Below are 20,695 nucleotides of genomic sequence, written 5' to 3' on the forward strand. Positions count from 1 at the left end.
GCAGCCTGGTACTGCTGGGGACAGACATTCCTCAGACCTATGTGTCATGACCAAGGGTGTTTCACCTTTAAACACTGCTGCTGGTTCGAATCATGTAGAGACTCATTTGTAGCAAATGGCTTTTGCCGTGTCTCCAGACTGCAGTTGTCTTGCTTGAGTTTGAGGTGTTTTCTTTCTAGGAAATACATGTTTTGCCTTTCCTTTTTGCTAAGTGGCTGGAGTTACAAAGATGGGAGGTCCAGGTGCTGAGAAGGGGTTTATTTAGCTCCTCAGTCACAAGGTATTGCAAGGGTTGAGCTCATTGCACACGTTTGGAAATAGAAGGGAAGATGGGGTTTTTTGTTCTTCTTTTTCAAGCATCTATTTAATGGAAAAGGTTAATGCCCTTTTATCTTCTGTGCCCTCTTCTGAACACCATTTCTGCTCCCATCCCTGCTGTGGTCTCTGGAGCTGGTCTTCCTCGCACACACTTATTAGGACTGAAGCTACCTATGTGGATAAATTGCCAATTTGGGAGTTTAAGCTGGAAAGCTTGAGAGAACTTTTTTGCTTGATCTCCCACTTCCATGAACAACAGGAACCCAGGATGTGGGAATGAATGTCTTCTGTTCTCCCTGTTGGCACCCAGGCAAGCATGTGCTTCCTCTGGGTTAGAAGGGCAGGCTTTTTTCCTCAGCTACCTTTTAACTAACTGAAGGTCAGGTATTCCTGTTCTGGTGGCTGTGCTGTTCTGCTGTGGTTCTAAGCAGGCAGTGGTACACAGCTCATGATGCAAAAATAACAGTCTGGGTATCCCTCCTCTTTTCTCCCTTAACCTCCCTCCTGTGCTCTGGGCACCTCAGGCACTTCCAGTAGCACTTCTTAGCCCATCTCATGGCCATGGTCGGACCATATTGTCCAGGAGGCAGAAGTGGAAATGAACTTCTCCCACAGAGAGAGGTTCTGAGGGTGGCCTTGCCCTTCTTGGGGCTAGAACAGGGCCTGGTTGATGCCACTGGTCAGTCCATATAGACAATGCAAGGTGCTGTAGGTTTAGTCACTCGTGCTCAGTGAATTGTGCTGCCTGAAGGGTCTGCTCAGGGGTGTTACCACCATAGTATAAACTGCCCAGCATGCATCCAGGTTCTACCTGCAGGCTTACACTAGTCGCAAAGCAGACGGTAGCTTGTTCTTGTACTGAGATTCTTCTGCCATAGCGTGGTTGTCCCTGAGGTTCCTGACCCGTGATACTCAAAAGCTAACTGCCACTTGGACCACGTGTGATGCCCTTGTATTTATTGCACTGACAGGAGGGAAACACTGACTTGGCTCTGGACAGGGCTGTGCACATTCCAGCTTGTGCTGCTGCTGGCGGCTGGCTCAGGGCAGAGCCTGGCTGCCTTCCTCCTGTGTGATGGAGCTGAGGGTCCAGCATACTCAAGTGCTGGTGGTGGCGATGCCAGCACTGCCATTCCCAGCAGGAGGCCAGTGAGATGCTTGGAAATGGACACTGAAATGTTTATCTACAAGTGGTGTAGTTTTAATAAAGGCATTGACTGCTGATCACTTCAGCTGTGCCCCTTCTCCCTGGCAGGTTTGGGGTGTGTGGCAGGGCTGCAGGAGTTATGCAGGGGAGAGGAGCTGGGACTGGCCAGGTCCTTGGGGCTGCTGCCAGTGAAGGGCTCTCCTGGAGCCCATTGGCCTTGTGCCTGCAGCCCAGGCTCTGCTTCTTCTCTGGGGATGAGGGAAATGGGAGCTGCTGGTGGCATTTCCAGCACAGGAGCCTGGTGTGCCCTTTGCAGGGCAAACCTCTGCCCCAGTCCATCTACTCAATGCACCAGGGTGCAGGTAACGGCTCTATCTAGCTCAGTGCAGCCTCTACTACCAGCTCCCTCTCCATGCACTGGCAAGACTGACCTTTCTGCGGTGGTGCCAGCTCCGTGCCAGCTGCAGGGGACCCCATCCCATGAAGCCACATCAGGGAAGGTGACTGTGGCCTGAACCTGGTTGTGGAGCAGTCACAAGTCAGCCGGAGTCAGACCAGCAGGTGGTGTGGTCGGTTTAATGAGTTGTGTCACACAGGGAGTACTGGTGCACTACACAGCTCTACCGGTGTTAAACTGGCCCCAGCACTGGAAGGACGTGGAACAGCATGACCCAGCTGTGGAGGGATGAAGAGAAGTGATGATACACATCCACCCCCTTGGCAGCACTCAGCATACAGCAGTGTCTGCTGAGCCTGGAGCCTGCTTGGGGCTCCCCCACTGGCATTGACAGGTACAAGCCTCTGTGCAGGTGGAAGCTATAAATGGTCAGAGTAGCTTTGATACTGGGCTGTTGGCTAACAAAGAGGTGAGGAGGAGGCTGTGGCATGCTCTGGGCTGAGGAGGTCACTGCTCTCTGAGCCATCTCTTCTTGTGGCACTGGGGCCAGCCCCACCATCTCTAGGTATTACTGGGGAAGGGGGTGATCAGAGGGGACCCCCCTTTAGCTTTGGGGCTGTCAGACAGCCCAACTGGAGGAGGCAACAGACACGGTGTTGGTTAAACCTGCCTATGGGCAGGGCCAAGGATGCCAGGTGAGGCTGCATGCAGCAGGATAGGGGAGGATTGAGTTGGGAAGCCCTTGTTAAGTGTGGAACACGGCTGTGGAAGACTTATCCGTGGTCATCTCGCTAGAAGCACTAGGCAGCACATGCAGGCTGGATACATGGGTGCAGACACAGGGTCCCTTCTCCTCTCCCCCAGCTCCTGTTCCTCAGTCAGGGCTCCTCCTCAGAGCATCCTTCTACCCCCTGAGGGAAAGGCCCTGTCCCTGCAGAGCTGAGCCCGTCTGCTGGGCAGTGACGTGCAGGTGAGGCCGCCTGGGCTGGGAGCTCGTCCCTCTCTCCTGCCCTTGGCATCAATCCCTTGGGAGGTTGGGTGGGGGGATCTTTGTGGCGGACGGCTCCACACCCCAGATCTCCCGGGCATACTCCGTGATGGTCCTGTCACTGGAGAACTTGCCCGAGCATGCAATGTTCCTGATGACTTTCTTAGTCCACTCCCGGGGGTCCTGGGAAGAGGAGAGGCAATGTCAGCACTTGGCCCTGCACCCAGCTCTGTCCCAGCTCCCGGCCTTGCAGGGCTTTGGGTACTTGCACGTGGCTGGTTTAAACACTGCAGTGTGAGGCTGTCAGAGCAGCAGAACCTGCCTCAGCCATGCCCACGGTTTCGTGTCTGTCAGAAGGGCTCCACAGGAGCACACTCATCCCAGTTCCCCCCACTGCACTGCCAAGGCAGTGGTGGGCAGCTCTCACCATGAACAGCTTGTCCACTTGGCCTTGGCATTTGATGTAGGCCTCATAGTCAGCAAACACCTTGAACCTGAAACCCAAAGCAGAATAAGGTGAGGCTTTGCTTGCTGGGGGGCCCAGGCCAGCAGGGAAGGAGCAGCCCACCCCAGCACTCACCTGTCATGGTACATGAGCATGTTCACAATGTCCTTGAAACAACCGGGGTCTCGAGGGGAGAAAAACCCGCTGCTGATCTGGTCCACAGCCTGGCGCAGCTCTGGCAACCGCTCATAGTATTCCCGTGCGTTGTACCTGCACCCAGCAGAGATGGGACTGATGCTCAACCCTGGGGCTGCATCCTTGATGGGCCAGGCATCGACCAGCCCAGGGCAGAGGCTGCCTCTAGCCGCCCCTTGCCATTTTATCCTGCTCCAGAGCTACCCAAAGAGGACAGTGTCCCTCCTGGAGATCATGGCAGGACCTGTATCCCCATCTGCCAAGCCCTGGTATGCATTGGACATTCCCCAGCACCAACCCTTTCTGATCCAGAGCCTCCACATCCTCCACCCGCATGCCAAAGATGAAGAGGTTTTCTTCGCCTGCCTCCTCAGCCATCTCCACGTTGGCCCCATCCATGGTACCAATAGTGAGGGCCCCATTCACCATGAACTTCATGTTGCCGGTACCCGAGGCCTCTGTGCCAGCTGTGGAGATCTGCTGGGAGAGATCTGCTGCCGGGATCACTGTCGGGTGCAAGAGAGGCAGGAGTCAGTTAATCCTTGGTGTGCTGCAGCTCCCCATGGCCTAGGACCCTGCCCTATCCTAAAGCCTCTCCTAAAGGAGAGCCAGGTGAACTGCCATGACAGACTCTTTGGGCCAGCCTGTTTCTGGCCTGTGCCAGGACATTCCCAGCTCCTGCCATGTGCTTACACAAGCCCACACGTACCCTTCTCAGCCAAGGATACCCGGTAGTTCTCCAGGAAGATGACCTTGAGCTTGTCCCCCACATAGGGATCGTTGTTGATGACCTCGCCGACGGACGTGATGAGTTTGATGATCATCTTGGCCATGTGGTAGCCAGGGGCTGCCTGAAGAAGAGCAGCCCAGAAATGGTGAAGGCTTTTAAGGAAGGGAGAGCATGAGAGGTGCCAGTGCGGATCCTCACCTCTGCTGTTCACATGGATCAGCAAAACCACCCTACTGAGAGGAGAAGTCCTGAGCCACAGGGAAAGAGTGATAGGGCCTTGTTCAGTCCCATTACTCCATAAAGGCCTTCCTTGAAGAGCCCACCAGCAGCCATGCTGACTAACCTACAGTGGGCCTGGCCAAGCCACAGAAGGGAACACATCCCACATCCCCACAGCCAAGCATGCATCGAGTCTGTAATGCAAGTTACCTTTCCTCCAATCATAATAGTCCTTGGCACAAAGGATTTGGATGGATCACTTCTGATGCCTGAAAGAACAGGGAATAAGAACCAGAGTGAAAGTCAAGTGGGCAGAGTTTACTGCGTGCATCAGAGGTGACCTGGGATCCCAGCCCATGTCCCATGGACCCAAAAAACCTAAAAGACCCTGAACCCCAATGAGACATCTCCCAGAGCTGTGCTGGGCACAAATGGGCCACAAAGTCATAGAATCATGGAATCTGCGTTGGAAGGGACCTTAAATCTCATCTAGTTCCAAGCCCCTGTCCCCCCAGGAGTCCTTGGCCACCACCTGGCATACTTTTACATGGGACCCCTGGCAGTGAAAGAACACCTGCTGCCTACTAGCCCAGGCAGGACTTACGGTTGTAGAGGGTGATGGCATGCAGGCAGTTCAGCAGCTGCCGCTTGTACTCATGGATTCGCTTGACCTGCACATCGAACATGGACGAAGGGTTGATCTTGACCTTGTACTGCTCCTCCAAGTAGGCTGAAAACTTCAGCTTGTTCTCCTGGCGAGAAAATTCCATAAGGAACAGGCATGGGTTCCGAGGCCTTGAGTCAGAAGTGAGCATTTGCAGCTGGGATGTTCCTGGAAGCATCCAGGTGTGTTTAGCTTTCTTCCCCCCAGCCGCCCTCAGTGCATGTTACCTGCTTGACTTTCGCCACATCCCTGATGAAAGCCTCATTGTTGATGAAATCCAGTAGCTTCTTCAGCTGGCTCAGGTCTGTGATAAAGCCTTCCCCGATTTTCTGGAAGAACAAACCAAGAGAGTGATGTTGTCCCACTCCTGGGACACCTCACAGTGGCTACAACTCTGCTTCCCCAACAGAGCTGCAACAGTCCCATTGGGAACTGGAAGAGGCACTCTGGCCAGGAAAAGGGGCACAGTTTCTTAGGGTGAGGCTACTTCTCTGTGCCATCAGGCAGCCCAAAGGTACAGAGGAAACGGGGCACTTGCAAAACCCAAAACAAGTCCCTCTCTCAAGGAGCTTTAGAGGAGGATGTGCACCAGGGCCTCCTGGCAGCTGGAGGAACTGATGAGCAGGTGAAGTTACATTTAATTGCCGGACAATCCCAGGGTGGAGCACAAACCTGTGCTAAAGGGCCTGCTAAACAAGGCAGACAGAACTGGGACTGGAGCTCCAAGGGGAGCTCTTTTGTGCCTGTGAAGCTGCCTGCTTTTGCAGACCCCCCATTTCACACACTGACAGATTGTGCGTAGTCACTGCAAGGACATGGAACCAGATCCAAATCTCAGCAACATTTTTGGCCAACTCTTCATCACCAACTTCAACACCCAGCCCAGATCACACCTACACGTGCAACAGGCGTGCTCCTCCCAGGCTGTCCTCACTCACACTCCCCAGGCCCTAGCCTCAGCTCCCATCAGACACATGAAGAGGTGCCCAGGAGCAAGCGGATCACCCTTCAGCTGCCTGCAGCTCACCTCAGCGATAACATCGGCCAGTCCCGGGTTGCAGAGCAGGAGCCAGCGCCTCGGTGTGATCCCGTTTGTCTTGTTCTGAAACTTCTCCGGCTCCAGCTCATAGAAATCCTTGAACCTGGAAGAGCAGCAAGCTCTGAGCCGCCCACCACCACCCAGACCTTCAGCTGGGCCCCTGCTGTATATGCTCCTGAATCAGGGCAGTCTATGGGTCTCCCTATAACACACATGAGCTCTGTGCTGCCCCTCACTCCCTTCTTCAGCTGTAATGCCGAGGGTTCCAGCAGCTGCAGAGTTAAACACGAGACAGTCTCCCCAGCCCACTATGCCCGTTAGGGCAACCAAAGCTGACCGTGATCCAGGCTTGCAGGCAGAGCCCAGTGAGTGAACAGGGTTGCATCCCTTGGGTGTCCCCCAACTCACACTGAGTTCTTGACAATGTCCGAGTGGATACGGGCCACGCCGTTGACTGCGTGGGAGCCGATCACACAGAGATGTGCCATGTTAATGCGCTTGCAGTCTCCTTCCTCAATCACAGACATCCTCCGGAGACGGTCAATGTCCCCTGGGTAGAGAGCTGCCACCCGCTGCACACAGAAAGAGGACATTAGTGACCCAGCCATAGGAACATTCCCACCCTAAAGGCAGCCATATCGACCCCCCCAGAGCTCCCACGGCTTGTGACCAGCCCAGCCCCTTACATCCAGATGCATTTGGTTGAGGGCATAGATGATCTCCAGGTGACGTGGGAGCAGCTTCTCAAACATGGAGACTGGCCAGCGCTCCAGGGCTTCGGGAAGCACCGTGTGGTTGGTGTAGGCACAGGTCCGCTTTGTGATCTCCCAAGCCTGCGGTACAGACAGCAGGTTAATACACACATGCCCAGGCAAGGAGGGGACAGGAAACCCCACATGAGAACAGGACAGCAGCTCTTTTCCCTGTATGATTCAACATGGACCTCCCAGCTCTGCTTACCTTGTCCCAGTCCACTTTCTCCACATCCACCAGGATCCGCATGAGCTCTGGGATGGACAGGGCAGGGTGGGTGTCATTTAGCTGAATAGCCACCTGCAACACAAGACTTGCTGGGCTGAGATCTGGCAATGATAGGACTGTGACAGTGTCCTGCATGCATGGGCTTAGGGTGAGGGTCTCATGGCACACAGCCCAGAAACAGACACCTCCCAGGAACAGAGCTATTCAACCTCTGCTCTAAACCACCTGTTTTCCAACCCACATTGCCAGGGTCATTGTATTGTATTGCCCTACCTTGGCCCTGAGCATCCCGCTTTCCCTCATGATGGACAGGTCTGGCTGAAACACCTCTGGGCCTTCTCTGCCACACACTCACCTTGTCTGGGAAGGTTTCAAAGCATGTTCTCACAGGGTCTCGACAGCCAAATTTGGAGGACTTAAAGCGCCGGATGATGTCCTGGAGGGTGGCAGCCACCACAAAGTACTCCTGTTTCAGCCGCAGCTCCTTGCCTTCAAAGAACTGCAAATGGATGGACCAGAGCCATCAGTGCTGCAGCTGCCACCCCAGCTGACAGCCAAACCCCTGGAGATGCTCCTGTCCACTCTGATGGGCTTACAACTCCAGTACCTCACCAAGGCAAATGTGGATGTTTCTCGCCTCTGACGGGCCTAACAAGGGGCTCAGCATCCTAAACAGCTGCCTCCAGAGAGCAACAGAACCTGCCACATCCATGATACTCCTACAGGGTAAGCACAGGTCCCTCCCTCACTGCAAGACCCTTTGCAGGGGTTTTGGACCACATCTGGAATATTGTGTCCAGTTCCGGGCCCCTCAGTTCAAGAAGGACAGGGAACTGCTGGAGAGAGTCCAGCGCAGGGCAACTAAGATGATTAAGGGAGTGGAGCATCTCCCTTATGAGGAAAGGCTGAGGGAGCTGGGTCTCTATAGTTTGGAGGAGACTGAGGGGGGACCTTATTAGTGTATATAAATATATAAAGGGGGAGTGTCACGAGGATGGAGCCAGGCTCTTCTCAGTGGCAAACAATGATAGGACAAGGGGTAATGGGTATAAACTGGAACACAAGAGGTTCCACTTAAACTTGAGAAGAAACTTCTTCTCAGTGAGGGTGACAGAACACTGGAACAGGCTGCCCAGGGAGGTTGTGGAGTCTCCGTCTCTGGAGACATTCAAAACCCGCCTGGACACATTCCTGTGTAACCTTATCTAGGTGTTCCTGCTCCGGCAGGGGGATTGGACTAGATGATCTTTTGAGGTCCCTTCCAATCTCTAACATACTGTGATACTGTGAAGTCTTGGGCTTGCTGCAGTGGCCACGAGACAGTGTCTCTGGACACACCAACTGCCTCCCATGCACACTAGGCTTCATGCTGATCTATTAGAAAAGACTAGCACGAATGAGAGGGTCAGGGTAAAGCACAGGAGATCAGCTTTTTCAGCACAGGTGCTAATCCACAACTCAACAGTGAAGGCTCTTCCCTTTTGGATACAGTGCCCAGTGGGTGACATGGCCCGGGACAATCCCTGCAGTGAGAAATCCACCCTGACTGAAGTGGAGATGGAAACGAGTCCCCCCTCATGGCAGTCTCTGAAATGACAACTGACCTTTGCAAAGGATCAGCCATGTAAATTGGCAACTGCCTTGAATCTGAAGGAGTAACACTTCTTCCCCTCCTTGCAGCAGGGAACAGAGCATCTCTACAATACGGGCCAGACTCTCAGCTGCCATCAGTCAGCAGAGACCCTCTGGAACCCGCAGAGCTGTGCCTGTTCACTGGGAATTATCAGGCCAACCTATTGCATTAAAAACCCCCAAACCAGAGCAATAAACATCAGGTGGCCACAACCTCCAGTGCTTGCACACAAGGCAGTACCACTACGGGGAAGGAGTAGAGACAGGAAAGGCACTCACATTGTCATTTGGGTACAGGACTCTGGATATGTTCTCTGCCAGGTTTCTGTCCAGCACTGCCTCAATGTAGTCACCCACGTTGACTGCAGCGAAAGAGAAATACACACAACGCTGAGGCAGCTGTAGAGGTTCAGGCAGGTCCCTGACACTGGGCTTCTCCCTCTTTCTCTCATAAAGAGATTTGTAACAGAAACATTCAGGCCGGTGTTAATGAAATCTGAATGGAAATGTATATGTGTGAAAGGCACCAGAGAGCCAGGAGACAGTGGGATAAGAGAAAGGCACATCTCCAGGCAGCTTCTCAAGACATACACATCAGGAAGGACAGACAGACACTGAGGACAGACAGCAGCCACAGAAGGTGAAAAGCAAAGACTAAGGCGAAATGGGGCCAGGCAAAGAAGCACGAAGACCACAATCACACTCAGCTCCTAAAGGGCACAAAAGACTCATCTGAAAGCCAGCTCACAGCTGCCAATCCAGACTTGAGGAGAGATTAGGAAGACTCAAGCGCCATCACCGCTTGTCCCACACAAGTCCTCCTGGTGGGGCTGCTTGGCCACACACATCTCTGTACTTGCCAGTATGGAATCAGAATCAAACCAGTCATCTAAAACCTTCCCCTTCTGCAACAGCCTAGCACTGACAACTGGGGTGTTAGTTGCCCTGTATCTGCTCCTCAGTGCTACAACCAGAGCCTGAAAAATGCTCTAGAGAGGTCACATGTAAACCCAGCGGAAACCAGTGGTAAGATGGGCTATGCTCCTTCAGCACTAAAGGATGCTGCTGCAGAGAAATGACCCTCCCTGGCATGTGTGGGTTTGCAGCTCCTTTGGTGATGTGGGGACTGCAGTGGCAGGTGGTCTGTCACTTGGAGAAGGCACAGAGCAGGTTTTGAGAGCATGATAAAGTGTGATGGAGATGGAAGGAGGGCAGATGGGTGTCCTGGTGCACAAGGGCTCAAGAAGTAGTGTCACCCATGGATGTACACATAGCACTGCATTTTGGAATTGGCCACGAGGTAGGATAAAGCAGGCCAGAGGGAGAGTGCTGTGCACACAGGAACAACCACATCCCAGCCTGGCCAGGAAAGAGGCAGTGGAGGGGCAGCACTTACACTCTTGGAGGTTGAAGTCATTGGGGGCTTTTGCAGACCAGAGCCTCATGGTGTTCACAGTGTTGTTCTTGTACCCTGGCACTGGCGTGTCGTAGGGCATAGCAAGGACAACCTGCAAAAGAACAGCATTCCCTCTGATGAGCAACACTCTGGTCTCAGAGGAGGTGGGAAAGTGGCTGAAGCCTCTGCAGGAAGAATCCAGAGGACACAGACAACTCACGGCTGTTGTAAGAATCCCACCTCACTAGAAGAGACCTGCTGAGCCTCACAGACTTTCCTGCTATCACGGACACTTCCAGCACCCCCTGGCAAAGCATTAATAGAAGCAGAGCTGTTTGGAGCTTTACTGACAAACTGCAGTTAAAAGCCCATCAATTAAATGTGAAAGAGTTGCAAGAAACCTGCTGACCTTCCTATACCAACAGACATTCCTAGGAGTTATTCACCAGAGCACTGCAAGCATCCTTAGCTGGCCACTGCAATTCTGTCTGTGCTGGGGTAGGGCCAGGGCAGCTGGGACCTTTGAGTTTCCATCTAGGTTACATTCCACAGCCTGAATCTTGCCTGTTAGCCTTCTGCAGCCTGCCAGGACCAAACCCTGGTCCAGCACCATTCCCAGGGCAGTTCATCCAGTGGTCAAGGTCTGTTGAACCTGCCTGGGTAAATTGACTGAGCTCTCCAGCACCCAAAACGAACATGAGCATGAAGCTCTTAGTGCATCAGGATGATGCTTAAGCATCAGGATGCTGCACACATGGCTACAGGGAGTAACACTGGGGCTCCCAGCTCAGATCACACTAGCCAGGCAGGCCATGGGTGTGCTGCCAAGCTTGTGTGCTCTAGCTCACTGCTATGCCAACATCTGCATGTCTCCAGCCCTGCTGAGGAGCAAGGCAAGGCACCCTGATCTCAGCCTGGAACATAGAGGCTGAGGGCTTATGCCAGAAAAGCTGAATGGTGCTTGCAGAGCAAGGCCCTGCTCCTGCAGCACAGAGGCTGGGACACCATTCTGATACTGGCAAAAGGAGCCAGCACCCTTCTTAACGAGTCAGTGTGTATTGGCATGACAGCCACAGCCAGAGGCTGCCTGCAAGGAAAGATGAAGAGAAAGCAGAGAATGGAAGGAGCTGTGCTCGCAGGGCAGGGAAAACCCAGGCAGATCAGCACGCTGGCCCTCAACAGTCTCCTTGTGCTGGCATCAGCAACACCTCCTCTCTGGGGAGAAGCAGCAAGAGCTCAGGCTCTCACAGCTGCCATCACCAGCTCCGAACATGGAAGCAGGCAGCAAGCCCACCCTGTCTGAGCCACGGGACTGGGGCACATCACATGAGCTGAGTGATGCTATATTAGGAGACTGCGTCTTTGGCTTTTTTGAGCCTTTCCAAATTGTTCCCTTAATGGCATTATCTGAAAATTCACCTCCCTGTAGGAAGCAGTGTTTCACTGCACTGTTTGGGAACCCTGCAACCCCAGACTACTGCTGGGGTCAGGAGACGAGCACACTGAAAGTCAAGGGACTCAGTCCCCAAGTAATGTCTCTGGCAGAGTACCTCTCTGCTGCTCACAAGGCTGTGGTGTTGAACCCCTGCACTCTGTGTGTCCTGGGACTGGCCCAGGTCACTACACAGCACTTGACAACCAGGGCCGCTGGAAAAGGATCTGGTTTGTTTCCCCTCTGAGCAGGCCCAAGCAACTCTGCATGTGAGTTTCAGTTCTTAGTGCTGAATAAAATGGCTTGGCTTTCTGACTGTGTGCTCCTTGGATAGACACAGCTGATTCATGAGGCTGAGAGACCCTTGAACATCATGGGAACAGGCTAAGCCATGTCCCTGAATCCCAGAGAAATCATTGTCCTTCCTCCCTCCATCCTGGGCAGTGCTTAGACAGGAGAGGCTGAAACATTTTCTATCTTCTTACTAAATCTGTGCCTCTCTAAAGCTTGCTTGCTCAGCTGTAAGACTGGAATGCACTTGGGACACATCAGCCTGTGCTCTGAGCAGGCACATGCTCCTGAAGCACAGCATTAACCTCCCCAGCTGTGGGAGGCTGAAGAAGCATTTGCTTTCCATAACACCACAAACCAAAGCCTCCAGGCAGACTGGAGACTTGAAACCATGCTTCCAGCCTCCCCTTACAGCACACAGTCACCTTCAGCAAGGGCAGTGGAGAGGGTTCTGCTCAGCTGGGTGAAAAGCAAAGCCTGATTACCCAGCAGCCTGGGGACAGTCTGGTCCATCCTCCCTAGCCCAGTACTGCAGATGTTGCTACCTGGGTGTCGACCCACTTTACACCCTCAGGGGTGTGATCCACGCGGCCATAGAAGTGCACGGGGAGCATGTACTCTGGGCGTGCTTTCTCCCAGGGGTTGCCATAGCGCAGCCAGTCATCGGCCTCCTCCACCTGCAAGGGGCAAAGAGAGTCTGAGTGATGGCTCCTGTCTTCAAGTGAAGGCTAAACAAGGCTCTCCAAAGGGAGAGCAAAGCTTTAGTAAGCTGACTTTAAAAATGGATGTGCAGAGGCCTCTAGAGGACAGCTGGGCTTTTCAAAACACGGATGACTACATGGCAGCTGGTATAAATACATCAGCCTTTACAGGCTGTACAGGTTTAAACCATCCAAACTGCTGCAAACACAGATGCTGCACTCAGCCTCTCTTGAGTTCTTTACATCCAGTTTGATAGTGGAAGATGGGGGATGTGGCTCCCTAGAAGGCAATCCATGCTGTTCCTGACCACAAGCCACCCCCTGTAACCGAGGTCTTGCTCTGCCCTCTGCCAAGGAGCATTTCTCCTCTCTGCTCAAACAGCAGCGATGGGAATGATCTCAGCAGAGCCACCAAGGCTTATGTGCACCAGACCCCAGAGGGTGAGGAGAGATGCTTTGTGCCCACAGGCATTGCCGTGCCAGGCAGGGAGGCAGGTCTGAGCCACAGCCCAGCATTACCACCATCCCTGTTCTTTTTTAAGCAACATTAAGCCAATTACAGGGACGTTTTGTTCCCTGTGTTCACCATTTATAGGGTCTTGCATCGCAGTCTCTCTGTGGGGAAGGAGGAAAAAACAAGCCTCAAACCTCTCACCCTCCTGACTTATGGAAAGCTATTTTAAAGGGAGAAGAGGTCCTTTATGCTCAGAAGCAAGGCAAGCCTCCTAATGGAAACCATTTCCAGACATACACTAGGGAAACTGCCAGCTGGGGCAGGATTTTTTAGCCTATTTTCACTTGCAAATACTGTGAACATTAATGCTACAGGAGAGCCCCTGTTTAAGCCCTCGCTGCATCTCCCAGGGAACCCACAGAAGCAGCAGCACTCCAAGCCCGTGTCCCATCACGTTCAAATGCATCCCCCACCAGACACCTTCATGAAGTGTTTAGCCACATCTCCAACAGTTAAGTCTTAAGTCCAACTTAACGTTTGGACTTGATGATCTTAAAGGTCTTTTCCGACCTGTTTGATTGTATGATTTGATGATAAGCATATGCTGCCGGGTGAGTGCCTGCCACGTGGGCACCCCACCACCCTCAGCACTGCTCTCTGTTCAGGCAGTCAGAGCCCAAGGGTCAGCACAAGTGGTAGGAAGTGGCAGCACATTTGGCATCAGGTTTTGGGCTCAAGCATCCAGCTTCTGAATGGGTCAAGGCACCGCAATGTCATTTGTGTGGTGAGGCCTTGTCCACAGGCAGAGGTCACCACCACAGTGTGAAACAGAAGGAGAAAGGGTGACCTGCTCGAGTAAGTCCAGAGGAAGTCACGGAGGTGCTCCAAGGGCTGGAATACCTCTGCTATGAAGACAGGCTGAGAGACCTGGGCTGGTTCAGCCTGGAGAAGAGGAGGCTCCTTAAGGCGAGATCCTAGAGCAGCTTCCAGTGCCTAAAGGGGCTGACAAGAAAGCTGGAGAGGGGCTTTTGACAAGGGCCTGTAAGGGCAGGACAAGGGGGAATGGCTTTAACCTGACAGAGGGGAGACTGAGATGAGACATTAGGAAGAAATTCTTCCCTGTGAGGGTGCTGAGGCCCTGGCACAGGGTGCCCAGAGAAGCTGTGGCTGCCCCATCCCTGGCAGTGTTCAAGGCCAGGTTGGACACAGGGGCTTGGAGCAGCCTGCTCTAGTGGAAGGTGTCCCTGCCCGTGGCAGGGGATTGGGACTGGATGAGCTTTAAGGTCCCTTCCAAACCAGTCTGTGATTCTAAGACTTGAGTTTGTCGATGTACCTGCCAGCCATCAACAATCTTCTGGTTGAAGATACCGAACTCATAGCGGATGCCATATCCGTACGCCGCCAGCCCCAGCGTGGCCATGGAGTCCAGGAAACAAGCTGGAAGAGCAGAACACAGTCATGCTGCAAGGAACCTCACCCCTCACTTACTGTCCCTGCCACAGCTTGCTGCACATGGGGGTGAGAAGCTGCCATAACCAGTGCCACTGGAAACATCTGTTACTCAGAGGAAATTTGCATGCAGAAGGGACAGACCTGCTGAGCCACCAGGAACACCCCAAAGTTGTTGGTGACAAGCACAGGCCACCAAAACCCCAAATCCAGCCTTGACAGAGTGAGAGCTCTTCTAGACTTGCCTGAGGTGCCCACAGCTTGATCTGGGCCTGCCTGCCCAGTCAAGCAGGGCTTCTGACCCCAACTTGCTGCTCCACCAGCTACTGCACTATGACTGCTTTCAAAGCAAACCCTTCCGGCCCTCAGTCTGGAGCAGCTCTAGTAAGGATCAGCCCCTGCATTTCTCCTGCACTGGGGAGCTCCTGTCTCCAGCAGTAGTGTGGGACAGGCAGACAGAAATAGCTGCCAACAATCTGCCCACATGAGAGCTGCTTGGGTGCCTGTGAGAAGTGAGAGATTTCACAGGGAGGTGAGGAGAAAGGCTCCAGACAGCCTCTTCCAGCCAGAGCCCTGTCTGCTGTGCTGCAGACTACACAACTGCACCTCCTGGGTGCCCTCCCTGGGGAGGCGGCTCACTTCTGGCCAGCCAGGAGCAGGCAGGAGGGTAGCACACTGCTGATGGGGGCTGAGGTCTGCACACTGTGCTGCTGCGGTGCCTCCAGTCACACCGCCTCATGCCCTCTGTGTGAGGAGGGGGCTCCCTTCTCCCCGGCTTACCTGCCAGGCGGCCCAGTCCTCCGTTTCCCAGCCCAGCATCTTCTTCAATTTCTTCCAGCTCCTCCAAGTCCAAACCCAGCTATTGGGGAAAGAGCCACAGCGGAACATGTCATCACCCAAAGCCCATGCCCTGGGGCTGCTGAGGAGGGCAAACACAGATCCCAAACCAACCCACACCATGGGAAATGAAACCCACATGGGTCTCTGCATCTCCCTCTCCCCACAAAGCATCTCAGCAGCCCCTGGTCCCTGGGAAGTCCAGTTAATTGGAAAACAATTTAGCTCATTATAAAACATCGCTTTCCCATGGACGAGGTTTCCTTAGAGACCTCAAACAAACACTCATCTCCTGGCAGCCCAGGAGGCCCTTCCACTGAGCTCGCCCTTGGAGAAAGGGCAGCGAATGGCCAAGTCATGTCCGGGTACACACACTGCCCCCCTGCTCCCAACCACCCCGTCCTTGAGGAAGAGCACAGCCACTGGTTATTGCGGCGTTCATCATGCCCTGGGCCTTCCCACATCCTGCCCCGCCTGCTGCCCAGCTCCGTGACTGCAGGCCATGGCTGGAAGTGGCTGTTCTGCTCCATCTCATTTGTTCTCCAGCCCAGCGGCTGCTGCCGGATGCAGGCTAAGTGTGCCGGCAGCAAACACTCCTCAGGAGCCAACAGATCTCACCTCAGTGCCAGGGGGGACAGCGGGGAGTCAGGACAACACCATGGCTGCTGCCTGAGCTGCTCCCCAGCACTTCAGTGCACTGCAACAACAGCCCAGGACAGCCTCACGCCCAGTGTGATGGGGTCCCGAAAACCAAAGCAGATTCCCTGTGACAGAGCCATGCTGGATACGAGACCTTCCATCCCAGCTGGCCACCAGCCATGATGAGCTCCACATGTGTCAGAGGCTACAGCGAGGAAAGCCTCTGCTGGCATGTCAGGCCAAACCAGCATGTGGAAAATGCCTTGGAAAGGGATTTGAGGATCCTCCCTGGAAAAGGCCAGCCTGCCCTCTGAGGCACAATACTTCAGACAGGAAAGCTGTCAGGTCCCTCCCTGGAAATCCCATCTCCTGGCAGGGAGAGTGATGTTTCATCAGCAACCATAGCACTTCATTTTCAAAGTCAGTGACAGAGCCCAGCTTCTGCTAGCAAGTGTAACACGGATCAGTGCGGTGGAGCCAGCGGAAGAGGAGATGGGGAAATAAAGCTCTTGGGTGAGAAAGCCCAAAATCTCATACTCCTCCAGAAAAGGTCACTGTCCTGCTGGAGAGGTGGCTGCAAACCCAACTCATCACTGGTCGTGGTTTGCTTGATGGTACTTAGCTGTGCTTTTCCCAGTTTGAACTCTGATAACATTTTAATTCAAGCAAACAATTCCCCCTCCGTCCCCTTCCTTCCCAGTGACTCACTTACATCTGGCAGCACTGCTGCAGTGCCTTGTGTACATACATGTGTACATGTGTGAACTGTAATTTGGTGTTCTGGTGCTCAGCTTCACCCAAGCCTCACTTTGTTTAGTTAAAAAACTCAGGAGGAGGGAGCCCTGAGACATATAGATAACCAGCCCTCCACATGGAAACGTGTGACCAGTTCCTCATGGGAACCCCAGCACCCCCAAAACCTCACCTGGTAAATGGCTTCATCACAAGCATTCTGCAGGCCCAGGTTCACCATGGTGTTCTGCAGAGTGCGGCCCATGTAGAACTCCAGGGACAGGTAGTAAATGCGCTGGGGATGCAAAGTGAGACACTTACCCACAGCACTTTGCTTTCACCAGAGTCACTCAAAATTAACAGCAGACCCAAGTGCTTGCCAGAGTCGGGACATCTTCCCAAAGCAGCTCTTGGCTCCTGCTCCTGAACACCACGCACCGCAGTTTGTTTGTCAGAAGGATCTCGCGTGGGATGCTGGCCAAGCTTGGGCTGGACGTCTCCCTGCCAACAGCCTTCTATAGAGAAAACTTGTTGCCTGTTAAGTGTTTCCCTAATTAACTTAGGGCAAGAACTACGGGGGATGCTGAATGGTGTATTTATACACCACCGAGCTCGACTGAGGTGATGTTCAGGCTGGGCTTCTGAAGTTCCCCCATGCTGAGATGAAGCTGATGCAGAGTCTGCCCAGGGCCCTGTGCTCAGGGCCAGGAAGGTGATTTCCCCATCCCATGGGTCCTGTTCCCTCCACTCCGGGTTTTACACACGTTTCACCCTGTGGAACAAATAAACTGTCCTGCTGGTGGCAGGGTTCCTGACAAGACAGGCTGCTCTGTGGGGACCTTCCAAGTTTCACAGGAGCTGTGCCTGTGCTGTGAATGCTAATGCAAACCTGTTTGTGGGATGAGGAACAGGCTGGGCAAACCTGCCCTCACTCAGGTACGTTTAGAAATCAATGGGAATCTTTAACACAGCTACAGCCTGACTGTAAGTAATGCTTCCTCCTGAATGTCTCCTTCATAGCTGGGCTCTTTCCCTGCTAAGCAGCAGGATTACCCATTCTGCCACCTCTGCTGGGAGTCTGAAAGGGTCCATCTGTTCCTTGGGGCTCATTGGAGAGACGGAAACCATTGCACAGCTGTGTAAATCATACAATCCCAGACTGGTTCGGGTCGGAAGGGATCTTGAAGATCATCCAGTTCCAACCCCTGCCGTGGGCAGAAACACCACCTGCTACTTGTGCCAGGGCCTGACCACCCTCACAGGGAAGAACTCCTTCCCAATGTCTCATCTCAATCTCCCCTCTGGCAGGTTAAAGCCATTCCCCTTGTCCTGTCCCTACAGGCCCTTGTCCAAAGCCCCTCTGCAGGTTTGTTGTAGCCCCTTTAGGCACTGGAGCTGCTCTGAGGTCTCTGCGGAGGCTTCTCTTCTCCAGGCTGAACCAGCCCAGCTTTCTCAGCCTGGTCCAGAGCAGAGCTGCTCCAGCCCTCGGAGCATAAATACTCTGCTCTTTTCAACCTCCCACAGAGCTGTGTTTCTTGTGTAAATCTAAGTGAGAAGGACAGCAAGCAAACCCGCTCCAAGCTCCTCAAGCTCCTCTTAGCCTTTACAGGACGTGTACAAGCTCTAGTGTTAGTACAGAAATACAAATCAGAGCGCATTTGTGTGAGTAGGGGTAACAGGGAGAGCTCCATGCACTGGTGCTACCCCCAGTATGTGTGCAGCTGCACTGGTGTCAAAGTGTGATTTCTTGTGTCAAGGCAACATTCATAACCCCAAGAGCAGAGCTGACTGGAGGAGGCAGCTGCCCGCAGGCTGGGGAGGCATGTGCCTTTCCTAGAGCACACCTGCCCTCTGGGGCTCCCCAGGTAAGTGCTGGAATGGGTCTGAACTGAAAAAGGATTAAAGATGATTATCACCCTGCAGCCCCCAACACCTCCAGTACCGCCACCCTGCCTGACAAGCAGGGAGGAGAGGAGGGAGCAGGCCAAGTGCCCCAGGAACCACCAACCCCCGGGGCTTGGTGACCTAAGAGAGCTTGTGTGGTGTGCATGAGGCAAGGGACGCTCCAGCCTCAGAGCAGAGCTGCCTGAGGGCTCTGCAGGAGTGAAGCCAGGCCATGGCATGGGCTCAGACATGGAGGTGATGTGTCCAGTGCCCACAGGAGACACTGCTATGGTGGTATGAGTGCTGGACATGGCCATGGGGAAGCACACCAAGGAGATGGCAGCAGCAAGGCCCATGCCAGGACATGCTCACAAGGGGACATGGCTGTGACATGTCACAGGGGGTCACAGTCATGGGAGTGCTTGCAGGGGGGGGCATGGCTGCAGCAAGGCTCATCGGGACAGGGCTGCAGGGCAGCCTGGGGGGGACACAGCCGTGGCAAACTGCATGAGGAATGTGGCTGTGGTGATACTCACGGTGACACTGCCATGGCAAGATGCGTGTGATAGGCATCGCTGGGGCAAGGTCCACAGGCACACAACCATCATGAGGTGAGGGCCACTGGCAAGATGCATGCAATGCCCATGGGGGCACAGCCACCACGGGGTGCTTGCAAAGGGTACGGCTGCGGTGATGCCCACAGGGAAGAGGCACACAAGGGCCGCAGCCATGGCAAAGGGGCCAAAGCTGCGGTAATGCCCTAACAGACACGGCCACAGCAAGCGGATGCCCACAGGGCAGGCCCGCGGTGACACCCGCAAGGAAGGCACAGCCGCCATGCCCCCGTTCCCCGGCGCTCACCTTCGGGTCCCGCTCGTAGTAGTGCTGCTGGGTGCGGATCCAGCGCCCCACCAGGTGGTCGCGCACCGTGTGGGCCAGCGCGAAGTAATAGTCCCGAGGAGTGGCGACGTTGCGGTCCTTGACGAGGGTGAAGTGGAGGTGCCGGTTGAAGCTCTTGCGCACCTCGGCCACGTCCCCGAGCCCGGCGATCCCCCTCACGCTGATCTGCTTCCGCCGCTCCCCGTCGCTCAGCGGCGCCGCCATCCTGCCGACACCACCGCCCGACCGGCTCCACCACGGGCTCGGGCTCTGATGCTGGCTCGGGCTCCCGCTCCGGCTCTGCCGCAGCCGCCGCGCCTGCGCCTCCGCTGCCTTGGGACGAGGCGGGGCCCGCACGGCCGGCGCCAGGCCCGGCCCCCAGGAGGGGAGCGGCCGCCCGCCCCCTGCGGGGCTGCGGGGGAAAGCGTGGTGCCGCCATGTTGGCGCCCGCCATTGGCTCCTATGGTAGGGATGGAGATGGCTAAGGGGGCTGACAAGAAACCTGGAGAGGGGCTTTTGACAAGGGCCTGTAAGGGCAGGACAAGGGGGAATGGCTTTAACCTGACAGAGGGGAGATTGAGATGAGACATTAGGAAGAAATTCTTCCCTGTGAGGGTGCTGAGGCCCTTGGCACAGGGTGCCCAGAGAAGCTGTGGCTGCCCCATCCCTGGCAGTGTTCAGGGCCAGGTTGGACACAGGGGCTTGGAGCAACCTGCTCTAGTGGAAGGTGTCCCTGCCTGTGGCAGGCGGTTGGAACTGGATGAGCTTTAAGGTCCCAACCCAAACCACTCTGTGATTCTATGACAGGGATGGCCCGTAGAGGCTGTGACGGCATGAGGGGACAGCGATGGCATCAGGGCACTCATTTCTCAACCCACCACCACCACCACTAGGTTTTCATTTTAAATTGGGGTTTTATTGTCATACAGTGGGGTTCAAGCGTCCCCATGCAGCACCACACACCACCGTGCCACATCTCGCTGCCCTGGGGAAAGGACAAGGCTGCGGCCGTGAGCCCTGCAGTCAGGGCACACACTGCTGGGCTCTTCTGCACCCCAAAAGACCTCTGGGGTCTGCTCTGAACATCCACTACAAATAGAACACAATTCCACAGTTAGGTTACAAAGAGCACAGCATGTTTCCTCCTGCGGCCTCTGAGATGACTTCAGCCCGTGTACAGCACACTGCTGGAGTGGTGCATTGCAGCTACCCTGCCACGGCTCAGTGCGACCACGATACATTCATT

At 54.5% G+C, this 20,695-nt stretch overlaps 1 protein-coding gene across 2 annotated transcripts; it reads right to left on the reverse strand.

Moving 5' to 3' along the window:
• Nucleotides 1-2,124: 2,124 nt before the first annotated feature.
• On the reverse strand, nucleotides 2,125-19,706 carry PYGB (glycogen phosphorylase B). Of its 2 annotated transcripts, XM_080615310.1 has the most exons (20): nucleotides 19,432-19,706; nucleotides 16,880-16,981; nucleotides 15,259-15,337; nucleotides 14,363-14,466; nucleotides 12,420-12,551; nucleotides 10,152-10,263; nucleotides 9,035-9,117; nucleotides 7,479-7,622; nucleotides 7,103-7,195; nucleotides 6,829-6,975; nucleotides 6,551-6,714; nucleotides 6,131-6,245; nucleotides 5,331-5,432; nucleotides 5,044-5,191; nucleotides 4,650-4,708; nucleotides 4,200-4,341; nucleotides 3,789-3,996; nucleotides 3,431-3,565; nucleotides 3,278-3,344; nucleotides 2,125-3,033 (listed from the first exon to the last, which is right to left on the reverse strand). In XM_080615310.1, exons 1-20 carry the CDS (start codon nucleotides 19,672-19,674, stop codon nucleotides 2,881-2,883), a joined length of 2,532 nt encoding a protein of 843 aa, XP_080471436.1. In that variant the 5' UTR covers nucleotides 19,675-19,706; the 3' UTR covers nucleotides 2,125-2,880. The 2 variants fall into 2 exon arrangements, with proteins under 2 accessions (XP_080471436.1, XP_080471437.1); XM_080615311.1 differs by lacking the exon at nucleotides 16,880-16,981.
• Between the last annotated feature and the right edge of the window lie 989 nt (nucleotides 19,707-20,695).

This window comes from Psittacula echo (assembly GCF_963264785.1).
Source record: "Psittacula echo genome assembly, chromosome: 4".
In the NCBI taxonomy this organism is placed as follows: Eukaryota; Metazoa; Chordata; class Aves; order Psittaciformes; family Psittacidae; genus Psittacula; species Psittacula echo.